This window comes from Zea mays, chromosome 8, assembly GCF_902167145.1.
Source record: "Zea mays cultivar B73 chromosome 8, Zm-B73-REFERENCE-NAM-5.0, whole genome shotgun sequence".
In the NCBI taxonomy this organism is placed as follows: Eukaryota; Viridiplantae; Streptophyta; class Magnoliopsida; order Poales; family Poaceae; genus Zea; species Zea mays.
The window spans coordinates 162870787-162893906 of NC_050103.1; the positions used below are offsets into that span (position 1 = coordinate 162870787).

General features: G+C 54.0%; 1 protein-coding gene across 2 annotated transcripts; it reads left to right on the forward strand.

The window, feature by feature from the left end:
- The first annotated feature begins 21778 nt into the window (after nucleotides 1-21778).
- LOC100280967 (ARR1 protein-like) lies at nucleotides 21779-22994 on the forward strand. 2 transcript variants are annotated; one of them, XM_008656674.4, is made up of 2 exons: nucleotides 21779-21926; nucleotides 22003-22994. In XM_008656674.4, exon 2 carries the CDS (start codon nucleotides 22043-22045, stop codon nucleotides 22700-22702), a length of 660 nt encoding a protein of 219 aa, XP_008654896.1. In that variant the 5' UTR covers nucleotides 21779-21926; nucleotides 22003-22042; the 3' UTR covers nucleotides 22703-22994.
- Nucleotides 22995-23120: the final 126 nt, after the last annotated feature.

Sequence of the window (23120 nt, forward strand, 5' to 3'; positions counted from 1 at the left end):
AGAACCTGGCAACCGCAGCAATGCTTATCCGTGCGATGCCGGAGCCATCGACCACCGAGGGACGGCGAATCCAGGGAGAGCTCAAAAATCTCCTGGAAGGCGCTGCGGCCCGACGGGCCGAAAGCTCTGCCTCCCGGAGGCAGGGATACCCCTCGGAACCTCATGCCGCGACTTCCCGATTCATGCGGGAAGCCTCGGTCTACACCGGGCGCACGCGCAACACCGCGCCTGCGGCCCCGGGCCACCTCGGCAACGAGCACCATCGTCGCGACCGTCGAGCCCACCTCGACGAAAGGGTGCGCCGAGGCTACCACCCCAGGCGTGGGGGACGCTACGACAGCGGGGAGGATCGGAGTCCCTCGCCCGAACCACCCGGTCCGCAGGCCTTCAGCCGGGCCATCCGGCGGGCACCGTTCCCGACCTGTTTCCGACCCCCGGCTACTATCACAAAGTACTCGGGGGAAACGAGGCCGGAACTGTGGCTTGCGGACTACCGCCTGGCCTGCCAACTGGGTGGAACGGATGACGACAACCTCATCATCCGCAACCTCCTCCTGTTCCTCTCCGATACTGCTCGCGCCTGGTTGGAGCACCTGCCTCCGGGGCAGATCTCCAACTGGGATGATTTGGTCCAAGCCTTTGCCGGCAATTTCCAGGGCACGTACGTGCGCCCCGGGAATTCCTGGGACCTCCGAAGCTGCCGGCAACAGCCGGGAGAGTCTCTTTGGGACTACATCCGGCGATTCTCGAAACAGCGCACCGAGCTGCCCAACATCACCGACTCAGATGTCATCGGCGCGTTCCTTGCCGGCACCACCTGCCGTGACCTGGTGAGCAAGTTGGGTCGCAAGACCCCCACCAGGGCGAGCGAGCTGATGGACATCGCCACCAAGTTCGCCTCTGGCCAGGAGGCGGTCGAGGCCATCTTCCGAAAGGACAAGCAGCCCCAGGGCTGCCCGTCGGAAGAGGCTCCCGAGGCGTCCACCCCGCCCGGCGCCAAGAAGAAAGGCAAGAAGAAGTCGCAAGCGAAACGCGGCGCTGCCGACGCAGACCTTGTCGCCGCCACCGAGTACAAGAACCCTCGGAAGCCCCCGGAGGTGCCAACCTCTTCGACAAGATGCTCAAGGAGTCGTGCCCCTATCATCAAGGGCCCGTCAAGCACACCCTCGAGGAGTGCGTCATGCTTCGGCGCCACTTCCACAAGGCCGGGCCACCTGCAGAGGGTGGCAGGGCCCGCGACGACGACAAAAAGGAAGATCACCAAGCAGGAGAGTTCCCCGAGGTCCGCGACTGCTTCATGATCTACGGAGGGCATGCGGCGAATGCCTCGGCTCGGCATCGCAAGGAAGAGCGCCGGGAGGTCTGCTCGGTGAAGGTGGCGGCGCCAGTCTACCTAGACTGGTCCGACAAGCCCATCACCTTCGACCAAGCTGACCACCCCGACCACGTGCCGAGCCCGGGGAAATACCCGCTCGTCGTTGACCCCATCATCGGCGACGTCAGGCTCACCAAGGTCCTGATGGATGGGGGCAGCTGCCTCAACATCATCTACGCCGAGACCCTCAGGCTCCTGCGCGTCGATCTGTCCTCCGTCCGAGCAGGCGCTGCGCCTTTCCACGGGATCATTCCTGGGAAGCGCGTCCAGCCCCTCGGACGGCTCGACCTACCCGTCTGCTTCGGAACGCCCTCCAATTTCCGAAGAGAGACTCTGACGTTCGAGGTGGTCGGGTTCCGAGGAACCTACCACGCGATATTGGGGAGGCCATGCTACGCGAAGTTCATGGCCGTCCCCAACTACACCTACCTGAAGCTCAAAATGTCGGGCCCCAACGGGGTCATCACCGTCGGCCCCACGTACAAACACGCGTTTGAATGTGACATGGAGTGCGTGGAGTACGCCGAGGCCCTCGCCGAGTCCGAGGCCCTCATCGCCGACATGGAGAACCTCTCCGAAGAGGTGCCAGACGTGAAGCGACATGCTGGCAACTTCGAGCCAGCGGGGACAGTTAAGGCCGTCCCTCTCGACCCCAGTGGCGACGCCTCTAGGCAGACCCGGATCGGTTCCGAGCTCGACCCCAGACAAGCAGCAGTGCTCGTCGACTTTCTCCGCGCGAACGCCGACGTTTTCGTGGGGAGTCCCTCGGGCATGCCTGGCGCGCCGAGGGATGTCGCCGAGCACTCACCGGATATTCGGGCAGGAGCCCAACCTGTCAAATGGCCTCTGCGCGGATGACACCCGGGGGCTGCGCCCCCCCCGGGAAAGGCCGCCTGTCATCACCAACGTTCTAGAGCCCGGAACGTACAAGCTGGCCGGCGGTCGAGGCGAGGTCTACGACGACACTTGGAACGTCCGACAGCTACGTCGCTTCTACCCTTAAGATGCTCTCAAGATGTTCGTATACCTCGCTCGTACACAAGTATCAGTCGTCAAGGAAGGGTCGGCCTCGCCTCGGCAGAGCCCGACCCTCCCTCGGGGGCTAAAAAGGGGAAACCCCTCCACGTCGAAATTGGGTGTACTTTTCCGCATCAAAAATTTTCGATCCGAAAAGGGCTTTTGCGTTCTCCTGGCTATGTCGGAAGCAGGGTCCCGAGGAACGAACGTGGGTACATGTAAGTGGCGAGGCCGACTGAGCCGAGGAACTCCTATGCCTCCAGGTTAGGGACACCTCACTCATCACCTGCCACGAAAAATGACCCAACTCGGGAAGCCACCCTATTATCGACAAGCTAGGCCGGACACGCAAATTAAAAGAAAGGAGAATACGACTTCATGCAAGAAAAACAAAGAGTTTAGGCCTCGGCGGCCGTGGTAAGACGCACATCCAACAGAAACTATCCCAACAAAGAGTTAGGCGCCGCCTTGAGAAGGAGCCGTGCCCTCAGTTCCGTCCCCGCCGTCGGTAAGGTCCATCTCAGCTTCCGGCGACGGCGCAGGGGGAAGGATCTCCGCCTCGAAGGTGGTCGCCAGCGCCGCGCTCAGACCCGCGGCGACCGCGTCGAGCCGCTGAACTTCTGCCAGGGCAGCTTCGTCTTCGTCGGGAAGACAATACCCCTCACTGACCCGTTCCAGGTCTACAACGTAATGGGAAGCGAGCACGACGAAGGCCCGCCTGACGCCATGGTGTAGCGCCTCGCGGACTTTGCCGCGCGCGTGATCACCCAAGGCTTGAAGGCGGCTTTGAGGGGAGCTTCCTGAAGGGACGTCGCCGGGGCCAAGGGCCCGATAAACGTCCGAGACGGCCGCAGACATGGCCGTGAGGTCAGCCTCCCTCTTCTCGGCAGCTCCGGCAAGCGCCTGGGCGAGCACCTTGGCGGACTCGTCAAGGGCGGACTCGAGCTCTGCGAACAACCAGAAGAAAAGACCTCAAGCACAAGCAGGAGAAACAGACAAGAACAAGAGCCAGGGACGGCCAAGACGTACCTCTGGCTCGGGCACGCTGCTCCGAGGCCGCGACTTGGGCTGCGGCTAGGTCGGCCGCGAGGGTCTCAGCCCGGCTTTCGGCCTCGGCAGCCCGGGCCCGAGATTGGTCCTGCTCCTCGACGACCTGGACGAACACCGACCGCCGCCGTTGCGTCTCCGCGCGCGCTGCTGCCGCCTCGGCCCTTAGGTCAGCGCAGAGCAGCTGGAGGTCCGCTATCTTGGCATCCTGCTGAGAAAGGCGCGTGGTAGCCCCGGCGAGCGAGGTCCTCAGGGATCGCAGCGAGCCCCAGACATCGACCTCGCGACGGATGAACGACGACTTGGCGGCGCTCCGATCCGTCAGATCCTGGGGGAGGGAAACAGGGCGTCACGGCAAACGCCTCGCTCGCAGAAAGGAAAAGGTATGCCTGAAACCGTTACCTGGAGGATTTTGGGGACGTCCCTGCAGAGAACCTCCAACGACGACCGGAGCGACCCCACCGTTGCTTCAGCACGCTCGCGGAGCTCATCCCAGGACTGGTCCTCCTGTTCATCATCGAGAACAAAGACAGGGTCCGAGGCCTCGCGGGTCCGGAATCGGAGCAACTGGCGCCAGGCCTCGGGGCTCCGCCGCGCAGCGACAAGGCTGTCGCCCGGTTGGACGGATTTCGCGTCCACGCCCACCTCTTCCGAGGCACTGGGTGCCGACGCATCAGCCACCCCGACGCTGGCAGCAACCGGTCGTTCTCCGACCGAAACATCGGCGACTTCGGCGGCGGCAGGCGCCAGCATGGCCGGCACGACAGGCGGGCTCGGGACCACGCCGGCGCCAGCCGCCTCCCCAATCACGATGGCCGCCTCGGCAGAAGAGCCCGCCTCGGGAACCTGCCCCCCAGAAACAGGCGATGCCCGAGCCCCCTGAGGTGAAGCGCCCTGCGAAAGGGTCGGCTGGACGACAAGGCCCGGGGCGGCGCTGGCCGCATAGACCGACGCCTTGAGGGCCTTTCGGGGCGCCAGGTCGGTCTGGCCATGGCTCCGCTTGCTGAATAAAAAAGGAAAAAAAAAGAAAGGGAAAATCACGGCCGAGACCTATGAATGGGAAGCCAAGACGAAGACATTCCGAGGCACTTACCCACTTCGGGGCACGATCCACCGTGCCTGGGGGGAGGTTTCTTGGATCCCGGCTCCCGAAGCAGTCGCCGAGGTCCGCTTCGCCGGCAACTTCGGCGCCACTTTTGCTTTGGACGCCCGGGGAGCAGATGGCCCGGGCACGGTCGCGATGACTTGAGGGTCACCCCCATGCGCTGCCGGTGCGAGCGGCGGCCCCTGGGGAGTGGACGCCCTGACCTGGCCCCCCGCAGCCACCTCGGCTCCTCCAGCCGAGGGGTCAGGTGACCTATCGGGTCGCCCCCGTGCCTCGGTCCGGGACCCCGACGCCCCAACTCCGGGGATTGACGGAGTCGGCCCGCTCGGGGGCTGGCTCGACGGCTCCTGGCCACACCCCAAGCCAGGGCTGAGGCCGAGACGGGCAGCCATGTCGTCCTCCTCCCCATCATCGTCGTCATCATCGTCGTCGGGTGTCTCCGGCGATGGCTCCCTTGGGAGTCCTTCCCTCTCCTGCTGGCGATGGCGCTTCTCCAAGGCGTCCCGAGCCCGCCTCCGCTCGCGGGCCCGGGCCTTCTCCGCGTCCTTCTTCTTTTTCTTCTCCTCCGCGGCGACCCGCCGCGCTGCCCGGTCCACCGCGTCCTCCGGGACCCGTGGAAAGGAGGGCTTGTGCCACCCCACCTCCTAAAGAAAGGGGGAAAGAAACCCAATCATAAGAACCAGGAGCGACCCGGTGTATGAAGAAGGAGGGAGCGAACACTCACCAGAGTTACGCTCCCCTGGTCGGGGCGCATCTGGAGCTGGGAGAAGGCGTGGGAGTCCGGCTTCCCCATTGCGGCCGACACCCGCCATTGGAGGGCGTCGAAGGGAAGAGGATCAGGGGACATCCGTGACCCCTCCCAGTCAGCCTCCAGGGTCATCTCCCAAAGCGGTAGCCGCCGCTCTGCCAAGGGAAGCACCCTCCGACGATGGATGGCGGCAACCACTCCCGCAGCGGTGAGTCCCCCCTCCCGCAACACTTTCAGGGCCTGGAGAAGGGGTTCGAGGTTCTTCTGTCTCTCGTGCGGGGTCCCATGACGCCAGGCGTCGGTGGCGGCGGTGACTACCCGCTGGGAGAACGGTGGGAGCAGCTCACCGTCATTCCGGAGGTAGAACCACCGGCGCTGCCACCCCTTGTTCAAGGACGCGAGGATGGCAGGGATGTACTGCGACGCCCGCGACTGCCTCAACAAGAGGGTGCAGCCGCCGGCCCGCACCGCTGCACGGACCTTCCTCTCCCCCGCCGGCAAGGCAAAAAGCTCGGCGAAGAAGAGATGAGTCCACAAATCCCAATGGGGGCGATCCCCAAATACCCTTCGCACACCGCTACAAAGATAGCGGCCTGCGAGATGGAGTTGGGGGTGAGGTTATGCAACTCCACCCCATAGTGGAACAGGATGGCCCGCATAAAGCGGCCCGTCGGCACGCCGAATCCCCGCTCGTGAAAGGAGACGAAGCTCACGACGTACCCCGGCGGTGGGGATGGAGCGACTCCGCCCGTGGGAGGAATCCATTCTGGCCGCTGCTCATCGGTGAGAGGGCGAAGCAAACCCTCGTCGACCAGCTCCTCCAAATCGCTCGCCGTCACCGTGGAAAAGGGCCACGGGTCGCGCGGGGAGATTATGGTCACCCGATCAGCCATCACCAGAACAGAAAGGGTGGCGGCGCAAGGGGGCAGGAAAGGGCGTTTTCCTCTTCTCTGGCTAAAGTTTCTCGGGTTGCGAAAGCCTAAAGGAAGAGGCAGGAAGCGGAGCAAAGAACCATCACCGAACCCTCTCCAGGGTATATAAAGACCAAGGCGACGACGGTTCCAACGTTCCGCCCGGACCGGACGCGGGATTCAAAAACGCGAAGCGAAACGGCCGTTCCTCGAACGGCTCGCGCACGCGCAACGGCTGCCCCGCTAACTACTCGCCCCGTTGCATTAACTCCGCGGCTGGACAGGTGGCGTTTCTGGCAGCAGCAACGGGCGACGCTTCGCCCTCGCCGAAACAACCGCACCAAAAAAGGTACGCCGCGTCGTTCGGTTTCGTATCCTTTTTCCCTTTTTCCTCTTTCTCTATCTCTTGCAACAGGGACCGGGAAAGGGGGATCCCCCGAAAGGGATCCTTCCCCGTGAAGGAACCAGGCTCCGAGCCTCCTTACTGATCAGGGGTTCGAAGGCTGGCCCCCGAAGGGTTCAACAGCCGCCTCAGATCGCGTGGGCCCTACACCCACTACTGGTCAGAGGTTCGAAGGCCGGCCCCCCAAAGGGTTCCACGGCCGCCTCAGGCTACTCGGGCTCCGTGCCCATTACTGATCAGGGGTTCGAAGGCTGGCCCCCGAAGGGTTCACAGTCGCCTCAGACGCCGAGCGAGGGATGACCAGGGGTACGTTCGATACATAACCGAGGCTCGGGCTGCGCTCTCGAGGTACCCTAGGACATTTCCGAGACCAGCGGGAGCGATCTTGTAACGGAATCCCATCAGAGGGAGGCATCGAGCCCTCGGACCGCGTCGCCAGGGGACCGGGTCCGGCAGACCCCTAACGAACGGGGCACGGACGTCCACTCGGATTACCCGCTTGCAGCTCACCGGAGACACCATGTTCGGTGCCCATCGAGGGTAACATGGCGCACTCCCCCCCTCCTCCTTGCGGAAAGGCGACGTAGGGGCGTATGTAAAAAAGCCGGGTCTGTCCCTGATCGCCCTCTCGCTCTGTGCAGAGGCTCGGGGGCTGCTCTCGCAAACCCGGCTCCGGCCAAACCGTTGACAGCGTCAACATACCAGCCCGAGAACTTGGGCCTCGACCGTACACCCGGGCTACGGCCAGCTCGCATGAGGGAACAACCAGACCAGCCGAAGCATTACGCAAGGCATTAAGACCTCGAAGGAGTGAAATCACTCCTCCGAGGCCTCGGGGGCTACACCCGGCGGGTGCGCTCGCGCGCACCCACCGGAACCAAATGCAACCGAGAAAGGCTGGTCCCCTTGCAAAAAAGTGCGACGAAAGCCTCCAAGCGAGTGCTAACACTCCCTTCGAGGCTCGGGGGCTACTGTCGGGGACCATAATTAGGGGTACCCTCAAGACGCCTAATTCTCAGCTGGTAACCCCCATCAGCATAAAGCTGTAGAGGCCTGATGGGTGCGATTAAGTCAGGGATCAGTCCATACGAGCGACTCGATCACGCCTCGCCCGAGCCTAGCCTCGGGCAAGGGCAGCCGACCCCGAAGGGGTTTCCGTCTCGCCCGAGGCCCCCCTTCAACGGCGGACACATCTCCGGCTTGCCCGAGGCCTTGCCTTCGCTGAGAAGCAACCCTGACTGAATCGCCACACCGACCGGCCAAGTCGCAGGAGCATTTAACGCAAAGGAAACCAGGCCCTGCCAAAGACACCATAGGAAACTCCGCTCCGCCCGACCCAGGGTTCGGATTCGGGCTAAGCCCCGGAAGACGGCGAACTCCGCTCCGCCCGACCCAGGGCTCGGACTCGGGCTAAGCCCCGGAAGACGGCGAACTCCGCTCCGCCCGACCCAGGGCTCGGACTCGGGCTAAGCCCCGGAAGACGGCGAACTCCGCTCCGCCCGACTAAGGGCTCGGACTCGGGCTAAGCCCCGGAAGACGGCGAACTCCGCTCTGCCCGACCCAGGGCTCGGACTCGGGCTAAGCCCCGGAAGACGGCGAACTCCGCTCCGCCCGACCAAGGGCTCGGACTCGGGCTAAGCCCCGGAAGACGGCGAACTCCGCTCCGCCCGACCCAGGGCTCGGACTCGGGCTAAGCCCCGGAAGACGGCGAACTCCGCTCCGCCCGACCAAGGGCTCGGACTCGGGCTAAGCCCCGGAAGACGACGAACTCCGCCTCGCCCGACCCAGGGGCTCGGACTCGGCCTCTGCTGACGACCTCCGCCTCGCCCGACCCAGGGGCTCGGACACGGCCTCTGCTGACGACCTCCGCCTCGCCCGACCCAGGGGCTCGGACTCGGCCTCTGCTGACGACCTCCGCCTCGCCCGACCCAGGGGCTCGGACTCGGCCTCTGCTGACGACCTCCGCCTCGCCCGACCCAGGGGCTCGGACTCGGCCTCTGCTGACGACCTCCGCCTCGCCCGACCCAGGGGCTCGGACTCGGCCATGGCCATGGAAGACAGACTCGACCCCGGCTTCGGAGGAGCCTCCACGTCGCCCAACCTAGGGCACAGGCCAGCCACGTCGACAGGAAGCGCCATCATCACCCTACCCCGAGCCGACTCGGGGCGCAGAGAACAAGACCTGTGTCCCATCTGGCTGGCTCCGCCAGATAGGCAATGATGGCGCCCCGCTAGCCCCGTGACGGCGGCGGCTCTCAGCTCTCTTACGGAAGCAGGGCGACGTCAGCAAGGACACAACCGTTCCAACAGCTGTCCCTCCGCCAGGCTCCGTTGCTCCTCCGACAGCCACGACATCGCGCCAGCAGGGTGCCAAGATCTCTCCGGCTGCCACATTGGCATGTACCTAGGGCACTAGCTCTCCCCCCGCTAGACACGTAGCACTCCGCTACACCCCCATTGTACACCTGGATCCACTCCTTACGCCTATAAAAGGAAGGACCAGGGCCCTCTTAGAGAAGGTTGGCCGCGCGGGGACGAGGACGGGGACAGGCGCTCTCTTGGGGCCGCTCGCTTCCCTCACCCGCGTGGACGCTTGTAACCCCCTACTGCAAGCGCACCCGACCTGGGCGCGGGACGAACACAAAGGCCGCGGGATTCCCACCTCTCTCTCGCCGGACTCCGGCCTCCTCGCTCCTTTCCCCCCTTCGCGCTCGCCCACGCGCTCGACCCATCTGGGCTGGGGCACGCAGCACACTCACTCGTCGGCTTAGGGACCCCCCGGTCTCGAAACGCCGACAAATAGTAGTCGGTCCTTCCGCGTTCTGCCATTCCCTGTTCTGCCATTCTGATTCCCTCCTCTCCGCGCACAGCCCATTCCCATTCCCATTCTCCCGTACAGCCGGCGCCTAGCTAAAATTAAAAAAATACACATGGCCCAAAGGGGATTTGAACCCACAACCTCTCAAACAAATGCTAGCAGTAGCTACCACTACACCACATATATGTTTATATCTACATCTATAATAGAAAACACATCTACTACATCTCTCCCCAAACCCACCTGCTATCCTTGCACAATGCGTAGTATTAGATAAGTATCACCGAGATTCTTGAACTATATTTTAGATGGAGTGAGTAGTATTTAAAGAAGAGCCTTACATGCAATTTCTTTTGTTTGAATAATATTTTTGAAAGGGAATTAGGCTTACACCTATTTCCTAAATGATTTTGGTGGTTGAATTGCCCAACACAAATAATTGGACTAACTAGTTTGCTCTAGTGTATAAGTTGTACAGGTGCCAAAGGTTCACACTTAGCCAATAAAAAGACCAAGAACTGGGTTCAACAAAGGAGCAAAGGGATAACCGAAGTGTGCCCTGGTCTGGCGCACCGGACTGTCCGGTGTGCCACCGAGCAGTGTCCGGTGCACCACCGGACAGTGTCCGGTGCACCAGGGGACTTCACGCTGAACTCCTCACCTTCGGGAAAATCCAGAGGCGCTTCGCTATAATTCACCGGACTGTCCGGTGTACACCGGACAGTGTCCGGTGCTCCAAGGAACGGCACCTCAGGAACTCGCCAGCTTCGGGAATTCGCAACGGCTAGTCCGCTATAATTCACCGGACATGTCCGGTGTGCACCAGACTGTCCGGTGTGACAACGGAGCAACGGATATTTCGGCGCCAACGGCTACCTGCAGCGCATTAAATGCGCGCCAGCGCGCACAGAAGTCAGGCACGCCCATACTGGCGCACCGGACACTCTACAGTGCATGTCCGGTGCGCCACCGGACATCCAGGCGGGCCCAGAAGACAGAGCTCCAACGGTCAGAACCCAACGGCTTTGGTGACGTGGCTGGCGCACCGGACATGTCCGGTGTGCACCGGACTGTCCGGTGCACCATACGACAGTCAGCCCCACCAAACAGCTAGTTTGGTGGTTGGGGCTATAAATACCCCCAACCACCCACCATTCATTGCATCCAAGTTTTTACACTTACAATAGCTAGGCATTCAATTCTATACACACTCAAGAGATCAAATCCTCTCCCAAATTCCACACAAAGTTTTAGTGACTAGTGAGAGAGATTTGCTTGTGTTCTTTCAAGCTCTTGTGCTTGGATTGCTTTCTTCTTTCTTGATTCTTTCTTGCGATCAAACTCACTTGTAATTGAGGCAAGAGACACCAATCTTGTGGTGGTCCTTGTAGGAACTTTGTGTTCCAAGTGATTGAGAAGAGAAAGCTCACTCGGTCCAAGGGACCGTTTGAGAGAGGGAAAGGGTTGAAAGAGACCCGGTCTTTGTGACCACCTCAACGGGGAGTAGGTTTGCGAGAACCGAACCTCGGTAAAACAAATCTGTGTGTCACGCTCTTTATTCGCTTGCGATTTGTTTTGCATCCTCTCTCGTGGACTTGATTATATCTCTAACGCTAACCCGGCTTGTAGTTGTGATTATTTTTGTGAATTTCAGTTTCGCCCTATTCACCCCCCCTCTAGGCGACTATCAATTGGTATCAGAGCCACGGTGCTTCATTAGAGCTTAACCGCTCGAAGTGATGTCAGGAGAACTCGCTAAGAGGGAGATGGAGACCGACGACAAGGCCGCTACAAGCCACGGGTCGACTTCATCAGAAGAGTCCTGCAATAAGAGGAAGGAGAAGAAAAACTCCTCCAACAAAGGGAAGAGGAAGGAGAAGAAATCATCTTCCCACAAGTCGGATCGGAGAGGCGACAAACACAAGAGGATGAGGAAAGTGGTCTACTACGAGACCGACTCTTCATCACCATCGACCTCCGACTCCGATGCACCGTCCGTTACTTCTAAGCGCCAAGAGCGCAAGAAGTATAGTAAGATTCCTCTACGCTATCCCCATGTTTCAAAACGTACTCCTTTACTCTCCGTTCCATTAGGCAAACCACCGGTTTTTGACGGTGAAGATTATAATATGTGGAGTGACAAAATGAGGCATCATCTAACCTCACTCCACACAAGCATATGGAATGTTGTTGAGTTTGGTGTACAGGTACCATCCGTAGGGGATGAAGACTACGACTCGGACGAGGCGGCCCAAATTCACCACTTTAACTCCCAAGCCACTACTATACTCCTCGTCTCTCTAAGTCGAGAGGAGTATAATAAGGTGCAAGGGTTAAAAAGTGCGAAGGAAATTTGGGACGTACTCAAGACCGCGCACGAAGGAGACGAGGTGACAAAGATCACCAAGCGGGAAACGATCGAGGGGGAGCTCGGTCGCTTCATGCTTCACCAAGGGGAGGATCCACAAGCCATGTACAACCGCTTGAAGACCTTGGTGAACCAAGTGCGCAACCTCGGGAGCGAAAAATGGGATGACCATGAGATGGTCAAGGTTATTCTTAGATCCCTCGTATTTCTTAACCCTACACAAGTTCAATTAATTCAAGGTGATCCTAGATATAAGCTAATGTCTCCCGAGGAAGTTATAGGAAAATTTGTGAGCTTTGAGCTAATGATTAAAGGCTCAAAGAAAATCATCGAGCAAGGCACCTCCTCCACACCCGAAGCACAACCGGTCGCATTCAAGGCGACGGAGGAGAAGAAGGAGGAGTCTACATCAAGTAGACAACCCAACGACACTTCCAAGCTCGACAACGAGGAGATGGCGCTCATCATCAAGAGCTTCCGTCAAATCCTCAAACAAAGGAGGGGGAAGGACTACAAACCCCGCTCCAAGAAAGTGTGCTACAAATGTGGTAAGCCCGGTCATTTTATTGCAAAATGTCCAATATCTAGTGACAGTGACAGGGGCGATGACAAGAAGGGGAGAAGAAAGGAGAAGAAAAGATACTACAAGAAGAAGGGCGGCGATGCCCATGTTTGTCGGGAGTGGGACTCCGACGAAAGCTCTAGCGACTCCTCCTCCGACGAGGACGCCGCCAACATCGCCGTCACCAAGGGCCTTCTCTTCCCCAACATCGGCCACAAGTGCCTCATGGCAAAGGACGGCAAAAATAAGAAGGTTAAATCCAAATCCTCCACTAAATATGAGTCTTATAGTGACGATAATGCTAGTGATGAGGAGGATAATTTGCGTACCCTTTTTGCCGACCTAAACATGCAACAAAAGGAAAAATTAAATGAATTGATTAATGCTATTCATGAGAAGGATGATCTCTTGGACTCTCAAGAGGACTTCCTTATTAAGGAAAACAAAAGGCATGTTAAGGTTAAAAATGCTTATGCTCTACAAGTTGAAAAATGTGAAAAATTGTCTAGTGAGCTAAGCACTTGCCATGAGACTATTGACAACCTTAGAAATGAAAATGCTAGATTAATTGCTAAGGTTGATTCTCATGTTTGTAATGTTTCAACTTCCAATCCTAAAGTTGATAATGTTGATTTACTTGCTAGGATTGATGAGTTGAATGTTTCTCTTGCTAGCCTTAGAGATGAAAATGAGAAATTATTTGCTAAGGCTAAAGATTTTGATGTTTGCAATGTTACAATTTCCGATCTTAGAGATAAAAATGATATATTACGTGCTAAGATTATTGAACTTAATTCTTGCAAACCCTCTACACCTACCATTGAGCATGTCACTATTTGTAACAGATGTAGGGATGTTGATATTAATGTTATTCATGATCACATGGTCTTAATTAAACAACAAAATGATCATATAGCAAAATTAGATGCTAAAATTGCCGAGCATAACTTAGAGAATGAAAATTTTAAATTTGCTAGAAGTATGCTCTATAGTGGGAGACGCCCTGGCATCAAGGATGGCATTGGCTACCAAAGGGGAGACAATGTCAAACTTAGTGCCCCTCCTAAAAGATTGTCTAATTTTGTTAAGGGCAAGGCTCCCATGCCTCAGGATAACGAGGGTTACATTTTATACCCTGCCGGTTATCCCGAGAGCAAAATTAGGAGAATTCATTCTAGGAAATCTCACTCTGGCCCTAATTATGCTTTTATGTATAAGGGTGAGACATCTAGCTCTAGGCAACCAACCTGTGCTAAGTTGCCTAAGAAGAAAACTCCTAGTGCATCAAATGATCATAATATTTCATTTAAAACTTTTGATGCATCATATGTTTTAACTAACAAATCCGACAAGGTAGTTGCCAAGTTTGTTGGGGGCAAACACAAGGGCTCCAAGACTTGTGTTTGGGTACCCAAAGTTCTTGTTTCTAATGTCAAAGGACCCAAAACCGTTTGGGTACCTAAAGTCAAGAACTAAACTTGTTTTGTAGGTTTATGCATCCGGGGGCTCAAGTTGGATCATCGATAGCGGGTGCACAAACCACATGACTGGGGAGAAGAAAATGTTCTCCTCCTATGAGAAAAACCAAGATCCCCAACGAGCTATCACATTCGGGGATGGAAATCAAGGTTTGGTCAAAGGGTTGGGTAAAATTGCTATATCACCTAACCATTCTATTTCAAATGTTTTTCTTGTAGATTCATTAGATTACAATTTGCTTTCTGTATCTCAATTATGCAAAATGGGCTACAACTGTCTCTTTACTGATGTAGGTGTCACTGTCTTTAGAAGAAGTGATGATTCAATACCATTTAAGGGTGTGTTAGAGGGTCAACTATACTTAGTAGATTTTGATAGAGCTGAACTCGACACATGCTTAATTGCTAAGACTAACATGGGTTGGCTCTGGCACCGCCGACTAGCCCAAGTTGGGATGAAGAATCTTCATAAGCTTCTAAAGGGAGAGCACATTTTAGGACTAACCAATGTTCATTTTGAGAAAGACAGGGTTTGTAGCGCATGCCAAGCAGGAAAGCAAGTTGGTGCCCGTCATCCACACAAGAACATCATGACGACCGACAGGCCACTTGATCTACTCCACATGGATCTATTTGGCCCGATTGCTTACATAAGCATCGGCGGGAGTAAGTATTGTCTTGTAATAGTGGATGATTATTCTCGCTTCACTTGGGTATTCTTTTTGCAGGAAAAATCTCAAACCCAAGAAACCTTAAAAGGATTCTTGAGACGGGCTCAAAATGAGTTCGGCTTAAGGATCAAGAAGATTAGAAGCGACAACGGGACGGAGTTCAAGAACTCTCAAATTGAAGTCTTCCTTGAGGAGGAGGGCATCAAGCATGAGTTCTCCTCTCCCTACACGCCACAACAAAATGGTGTAGTGGAAAGAAAGAATAGAACTCTATTAGACATGGCAAGAACCATGCTTGATGAGTACAAGACTTCGGATCGGTTTTGGGCCGAGGCGGTTAACACCGCTTGCTACGCCATCAACCGGTTATATCTACACCGAATCCTCAAGAAGACATCATACGAACTCCTAACCGGTAAAAAGCCCAATATTTCATATTTTAGAGTCTTTGGTAGCAAATGCTTTATTCTTGTTAAGAGAGGTAGAAAATCTAAATTTGCTCCTAAGACAGTAGAAGGCTTTTTACTAGGATATGATTCAAACACAAGGGCATATAGAGTCTTTAACAAGTCCTCCGGACAAGTTGAAGTTTCTTGTGACGTTGTGTTTGATGAGACTAACGGCTCTCAAGTAGAGCAAGTTGATCTTGATGAGATAGGTATTGAAGAGGCTCCATGCATCGCGCTAAGGAACATGTCCATTGGGGATGTGTGTCCTAAGGAATCCAAAGAACCTCCAAATGCACAAGATCAACCATCCTCCTCCACGCAAGCATCCCCACCAACTCAAAATGAGGATGAGGCTCAAGTTGATGAAGAAGAAGATCAATCTAATGAGCCACCTCAAGATGACGGCAATAATCAAGGGGGAGATGCAAATGATCAAGACAAAGAGGATGAAGAACCAAGGCCGCCACATCCAAGAGTCCACCAAGCAATCCAACGAGATCACCCCGTCGACACCATCCTCGACGACATTCATAAGGGGGTAACCACTAGATCTCGTGTTGCATATTTTTGTGAGCATTACTCTTTTGTTTCCTCTATTGAGCCACACAGGGTAGAGGAAGCACTACAAGATTCGGATTGGGTAGTGGCGATGCAAGAGGAGCTCAACAACTTCACTAGGAATGAGGTATGGCATTTAGTTCCACGTCCTAACCAAAATGTTGTAGGAACCAAGTGGGTTTTCCGCAACAAGCAAGATGAGCATGGTGTGGTGACAAGGAACAAAGCTCGACTTGTGGCCAAGGGATACTCCCAAGTCGAAGGTTTGGATTTTGGTGAAACCTATGCACCCGTAGCTAGGCTTGAGTCAATTCGCATATTATTGGCCTATGCTACTTACCATGGCTTTAAGCTCTATCAAATGGACGTGAAAAGTGCCTTCCTCAATGGACCAATCAAGGAAGAGGTCTATGTTGAGCAACCTCCCGGCTTTGAAGATAGTGAGTACCCTAACCATGTCTATAAACTCTCTAAGGCGCTTTATGGGCTCAAGCAAGCCCCAAGAGCATGGTATGAATGCCTTAGGGATTTCCTTATCACTAATGGATTCAAAGTCGGAAAGGCCAATCCTACTCTATTCACTAAAACTCTTGAAAATGACTTGTTTGTATGCCAAATTTATGTTGATGATATTATATTTGGGTCTACTAACGAGTCTACATGTGAAGAATTTAGTAGGATCATGACACAAAAATTCGAGATGTCTATGATGGGGGGGTTGAAGTACTTCTTAGGATTTCAAGTTAAGCAACTCCAAGAAGGCACCTTCCTAAGCCAAACGAAGTACACTCAAGATATTCTAAGCAAGTTTGGAATGAAGGATGCCAAACCCATCAAGACACCCATGGGAACCTGAGAGCACCTAGAGGGGGGGGGGGTGAATAGGTGATCCTGTAAAACTTAAAAACTTAAGCCACAAAACTTGGTTAAACGTTAGCACAGTTAATGCCAAGTGGCTAGAGAGAAGATCTTGCACAATACGATAACCACAAAGAGTTCAACACAGAAAAGACACAGTGGTTATCCCGTGGTTCGGCCAAGACCAATGCTTGCCTACTCCACGTTGTGGCGTCCCAACGGACGAGGGTTGCAATCAACCCCTCTCAAGCGGTCCAAAGACCCACTTGAATACCACGGTGTTTTGCTTTGCTTATCTTTATCCCACTTGCGAGGAATCTCCACAAATTGGAGTCTCTCGCCCTTACACTTAAAGTTCACAAAGAAGCATGGAGTAAGGGAGGGAAGCAACACACAAATCCACAGCAAAATGCGCACACACACGGCCAAGAATCGAGCTCAAAAGACTATCTCAAAGTTCTCACTAGAACGGAGCTCGAATAACTGAGAATGACAAACGAATGCGCAAAGACTGAGTGTGGATGATCAAGAATGCTCTAAGGTTGCTTGGTGTTCTCCTCCATGCGCCTAGGGGTCCCTTTTATAGCCCCAAGGCGGCTAGGAGCCGTTGAGAACAAATCTGGAAGGCCATCCTTGCCTTCTGTCGTCGGGCGCACCGGACAGTCCGGTGCACACCGGACACTGTCCGGTGCCCGATTTCCTTCCTTAAATGGCGAAGCCGACCGTTGCAGATGCGGGAGCCGTTGGCGCACCGGACATGTCCGGTGCACATCGGACAGTCCGGTGCCCCCTTCCGACCGTTGGCTCGGCCACGTGTCGCGCGCGGATTCCGCGGCCGACCGTTGGCCCGGCCGACCGTTGGCTCACCGGACAGTCCGATGCACACCGGACAGTCCGGTGAATTTTAGCCGTACGTCGTCGGCGAATTCCCGAGAGCGGCCACTTCGCTCGAGCCAGCCTGGCGCACCGGACACTGTCCAGTGCACCACCGGACAGTCCGGTGCCCCAGACCGAAACAGCCTCTTGGCTGTACACAGCCAACTCTTCTCTTTTCTTCTTCTTTCTGTTTCTGATACTTAGACAAGTATATTAGTACACAAAACCAATGTACTAAGACTTAGAAACATACCTTTGCTCTTGATTTGCACTTTGTCCATTCATGGGCATAGATTTACATTTAAGCACTTGTGTTGGCACTCAATCACCAAAATACTTAGAAATGGCCCAAGGGCACATTTCCCTTTCAGAACCAATGAGCATCTCGACCTCGACGAAGGAGGTAAATCCGTCGATCAAAAGGTATACCGGTCGATGATAAGATCTTTACTCTATTTATGTGCATCTCGACCGGATATTATGCTTTCCGTATGCATGTGTGCAAGATTCCAAGCCGACCCTAAGGAAGCTCACCTTAAGGCCGTAAAACGAATCTTGAGATATTTAGTTTATACTCCTAAGTTTGGGCTTTGGTATCCTAGGGGATCCACATTTGATTTGATTGGTTATTCGGATGCCGATTGGGCGGGGTGTAAATCAATAGAAAGAGCACATCGGGGACTTGCCAGTTCTTGGGAAGATCCTTGGTGTCTCGGGCTTCAAAGAAGCAAAATTCCGTTGCTCTTTCTACCGCCGAGGCCGAGTACATTGTCGCAGGACATTGTTGCGCGCAACTACTTTGGATGAGGCAGACCCTTAGGGACTATGGCTACAAATTAACCAAAGTTCCTCTTCTATGTGATAATGAGAGTGCAATCCGCATGGCGGATAATCCCGTTGAGCATAGCCGCACTAAGCACATAGCCATTCGGTATCACTTTTTAAGGGATCACCAACAAAAGGGAGATATCGAGATTTCTTACATTAATACTAAAGATCAATTAGCCGATATCTTTACCAAGCCACTTGATGAACAAACTTTTAACAAACTTAGGCATGAGCTAAATATTCTTGATTCTAGGAACTTCTTTTGTTGATTTGCACACATAGCTCATTCATAAACCTTTAATCATGTCTCTCTCCTATGCTATGACTAATGTGTTTTCAAGTCTATTTCAAACCAAGTCATAGGTATATTGGAAGGGAATTGGAGTCTTCGGCGAAGACAAAGGCTTCCACTCCGCAACTCATCCTTCGCCGTCGCTCCGCGCATCTCTCCATCTTTTGGGGGAGAGTTCAAAGCAAAAGGACTTCGTCTTTGGTATAATCTTCACTCATTTACTTATGACCAAAGGGGGAGAGAGTATTATAAAGGGCTTATATCTCACTCAAAGTATCCGTTTTTGGCGATTCATGCCAAAGGGGGAGAAAGTATGAGCCCAAAGCAAAAGGACCGCACCACCACCTAAAAGATTTTCAAATTGGAAATTTCAAATTGGTATCCTATTATGTTCAAAAGGGGGAGAAAGTAGTATTTCAAATTGATATATCAAAACCCTCTTGAACACTAAGAGGAGGATTTCATCTAGGGGGAGTTTTGTTTAGTCAAAGGAAAAGCATTTGAAACAGGGGGAGAAAATTTCAAATCTAGTAAATGCTTCTCAAAATTCTTACTCATTTACCTTTGACTATTTGCAAAAGAACTTTGAAAAGGATTTACAAAAGAATTTGCAAAACAAACAAAACATGTGGTGCAAGCGTGGTCCAAAATGTTAAGAAATAAAGAAACAATCCATGCATATCTTATAAGTATTTATATTGGCTCAAATCCAAGCAACCTTTGCACTTACATTATGCAAGCTAGTTTAAATTATGCACTTCTATATTTGCTTTGGTTTGTGTTGGCATCAATCACCAAAAAGGGGGAGATTGAAAGGGAATTAGGCTTACACCTATTTCCTAAATGATTTTGGTGGTTGAATTGCCCAACACAAATAATTGGACTAACTAGTTTGCTCTAGTGTATAAGTTGTACAGGTGCCAAAGGTTCACACTTAGCCAATAAAAAGACCAAGAACTGGGTTCAACAAAGGAGCAAAGGGATAACCGAAGTGTGCCCTGGTCTGGCGCACCGGACTGTCCGGTGCACCACCGGACAGTGTCCGGTGCACCAGGGGACTTCACGCTGAACTCCTCACCTTCGGGAAAATCCAGAGGCGCTTCGCTATAATTCACCGGACTGTCCGGTGTACACCGGACAGTGTCCGGTGCTCCAAGTAACGGCGCCTCAGGAACTCGCCAGCTTCGGGAATTTGCAACGGCTAGTCCGCTATAATTCACCGGACATGTCCGGTGTGCACCAGACTGTCTGGTGTGACAACGGAGCAACGAATATTTCGGCGCCAACGGCTACCTGCAGCACATTAAATGCGCGCCAGCGCGCGCAGAAGTCAGGCACGCCCATACTGGCGCACCGGACACTCTACAGTGCATGTCTGGTGCGCCACCGGACATCCAGGCGGGCCCAGAAGACAGAGCTCCAACGGTCAGAACCCAACGGCTTTGGTGACGTGGCTGGCGCACCGGACATGTCCGGTGCACCATACGACAGTCAGCCTCACCAAACGGCTAGTTTGGTGGTCGGGGCTATAAATACCCCCAACCACCCACCATTCATTGCATCCAAGTTTTTACACTTTCAACCATTTACAAGAGCTAGGCATTCAATTCTAGACACACTCAAGAGATCAAATCCTCTCCCAAATTCCACACAAAGTTTTAGTGACTAGTGAGAGAGATTTGCTTGTGTTCTTTCAAGCTCTTACGCTTGGATTGCTTTCTTCTTTCTTGATTCTTTCTTGCGATCAAACTCACTTGTAATTGAGGCAAGAGACACCAATCTTGTGGTGGTCCTTGTAGGAACTTTGTGTTCCAAGTGATTGAGAAGAGAAAGCTCACTCGGTCCAAGGGACCGTTTGAGAGAGGGAAAGGGTTGAAAGAGACCCGGTCTTTGTGACCACCTCAACGGGGAGTAGGTTTGCGAGAACCGAACCTCGGTAAAACAAATCCGTGTGTCACACTCTTTATTCGCTTGCGATTTGTTTTGCATCCTCTCTCGCAGACTTGATTATATCTCTAACGCTAACCCGGCTTGTAGTTGTGATTATTTTTGTGAATTTCAGTTTTGCCCTATTCACCCCCCTCTAGGCGACTATCAATTTTCAACTTAAATTCCTTTTTTGCATGTGTGACATTTATTCTTCGTAATATTTTTTCCATGGATCTGACTTGTGAGTCATTTTTATAAACCAACGCCAAACATGAATTCATGTTTCTTACTTGAAAACCCCGAACAAACATCATTAGCAGGAAGCACTCGCGTTGGGGTCGCTCATCGACGACAAGAAGAAACTTGGTGACTGCCAGTTCGACCTCTAGAAACAGCCCTACGTGGTCGTATGTGCCGCTATGTACGACAAGCTCTGGCGCCGCCACCGCTTGGACGCGGTGCAGAGCGGCTGCTCCGCGTTGTCCATCGTCAAGCAGGGGACCTCATGGTCGTCGCCAACATCGATGACTCTCGGGTTGTTCTGGGCACTGCATTCAACAACGACGCCATCACGTCGTCTAGCTCATCGTCCACCTGAAGCCCAACCTGCCACGTAAGTCGCTACTGGCTGGCCATGAATTCTTGTGTGCTGAGACGATGGCCGTTGCTGACGTTGTATGAGTGTCCTTGAACACAATGTATGTAGAGGAGTAGCGCATCCGGTGGTGCAACAGTCAGGGGTACTGCCTTGTTGATGAGCCCGGGGTGCACTTCATTTTACAGCCCAGCCAAGAGTCATCAGTACTCGGTATGTCGCGCGCGTTCGATGACTACTATATCGAGGACCGTGGCATCATCTTGGCGCCAGAGGTGACACAGAGGAAGACCGACAACAATGACCAGTTCGTCATCCTCGCCACCATTGGGGTAGCTTTTGTGCCGGCTTGCCTTTAATTCTCTTCGCAAACACACACTTGCCTTTTTGTTTAAGCAAAAGCGTATGGTGGTATGTGTCTGATGACTAACGATGTACGATGTAATTTTTTCCGGTATGTGTGGAACGTGCTCTATAATAATGAGACTATGCAAATCGTGACATATATCGAAGTCTGCATGATACTGATGGTTGCAATGTAGTGATGAAACAGATAGATTATAAATAACAAAATTTATGTATGGTCAGAATCACAAATTGATTATGAAACATTTTCTCAACACATATTTTGTATATAAGTTATCGTAGTATACTCGTATTATATATTCCCGTTGCAACGCACGGCTGGTCATAAAAAATAGTTTGAAAAAAAAACGTTAGCATCGGAGAGAACCGTGTCCGGAGGGAAGATTGAGAGAAGGACTGCAGGGCGTCGGATTTGATTTGGGTACCCGAATCTCGAGGAAATATCTCTGGGGCGGGCGAGTCGGTGGTCCACGTGGAGTCTAAAATCCTGTCCTGATGTGCGCTTTTGCCCTTTATTCCCAAATACTTACACGCAGCTCCTCTGCTCTGCCTCCCAATACCCACCAACACGCCACACAACACAAATATCTCCGTCCTTGTCCCCCATCTCTCTCGCCCGCCGCCGCCGGTTGAATCGACGGAGGGAGGCGTTGATGGATTGCTCGATTCCTGGTGGGAATTGATTGATTTCAGCTGCATGTGCTTGTGCTTGTGCTGCTCAATCGAATTCGAGTCCGAATTGGATTAGGCAGGTGGGTTGGGTAGGTGCGGGATCCAGCGAGCGGAGGATGGGCGAGGAGGCGGTGGACGACTACGAGCTCCACATGGTGTGCTACGGCAGCGACGAGGACGAGCGCGTGATGGAGTGGGAGTCGGGGCTCCCTGGCGCCGACGAGCTGACCCCGCTCTCGCAGCCGCTGGTGCCGCCGGGGCTGGCCGCGGCGTTCCGCATCCCGCCGGAGCCCGGGCGCACCCTGCTGGACCTGCACCGAGCGTCCGAAGCCACGGTGGCGCGGCTGCGGCGCGCGCCGCCGTCGTCGCCGGGCACCTCCTCCTCCCCCCACGGCCACCAGGAGGCGAGGGGGGGCGAAGGGGCGGACTCGGCGGCGGCGACTACCACGAACAGCAACAGACGGCCCCGGCTGGTTTGGACGCCGCAGCTGCACAAGCGGTTCGTGGACGTGGTGGCGCACCTGGGGATCAAGAAGGCGGTGCCCAAGACCATCATGGAGCTGATGAACGTGGAAGGTCTGACGCGGGAGAACGTGGCCAGCCACCTGCAGAAGTACCGGTTGTACGTGAAGCGGATGCGGGGGCAGGGTCCGTCCCCGTCCGACCACATCTTCGCACCCACACCGGTGCACGGCGTCGCCGTCGGCATGGTGCCCATGGTCAGCGGCCAGGCGTACCACTACCTGTACAACGGAGGAGGGGGAGGAGACAGATGACACCCGCTTCGGCGACGACTCCAGAATCTAGTTTCCTCTTGGGGAAGACCGGAAGACAAATCCAAAACGGAACAAGCGATTGCCTGCCTCACTCTATACTCTACTCCCTCCAAATTATCCAAAGCTTCTACTGTACTCCGTCCGTCCCGTTCCAAGGTATTCGGTATTTTTAAAGCCAAAGCTTTTGTTCAAGTTTATTAGAGAATAAATTTCGAAGCTTTTGGTGAAGGGGAAAGTAATGAGTTTTTAGTCCCATACAGAAAATTGAAGAGAAATAAAATTAACTTAAATAGCTTGTCTTTTGCCATTGCTTAACAGTTAAAAGCGCGTTTTACAGAACGTGTGATTGCTCGTGTGACTTGGGGTGTGGAGACAGACACTAATTCCGTTTCTATCTACTACATTTTGTCTTACATGA

Coding starts and splice junctions, on each gene's coding strand:
- LOC100280967 (XM_008656674.4), top strand. CDS start 22,043: ATGGGCGAGGAGGCGGTGGACGACTACGAGCTCCACATGGTGTGCTAC.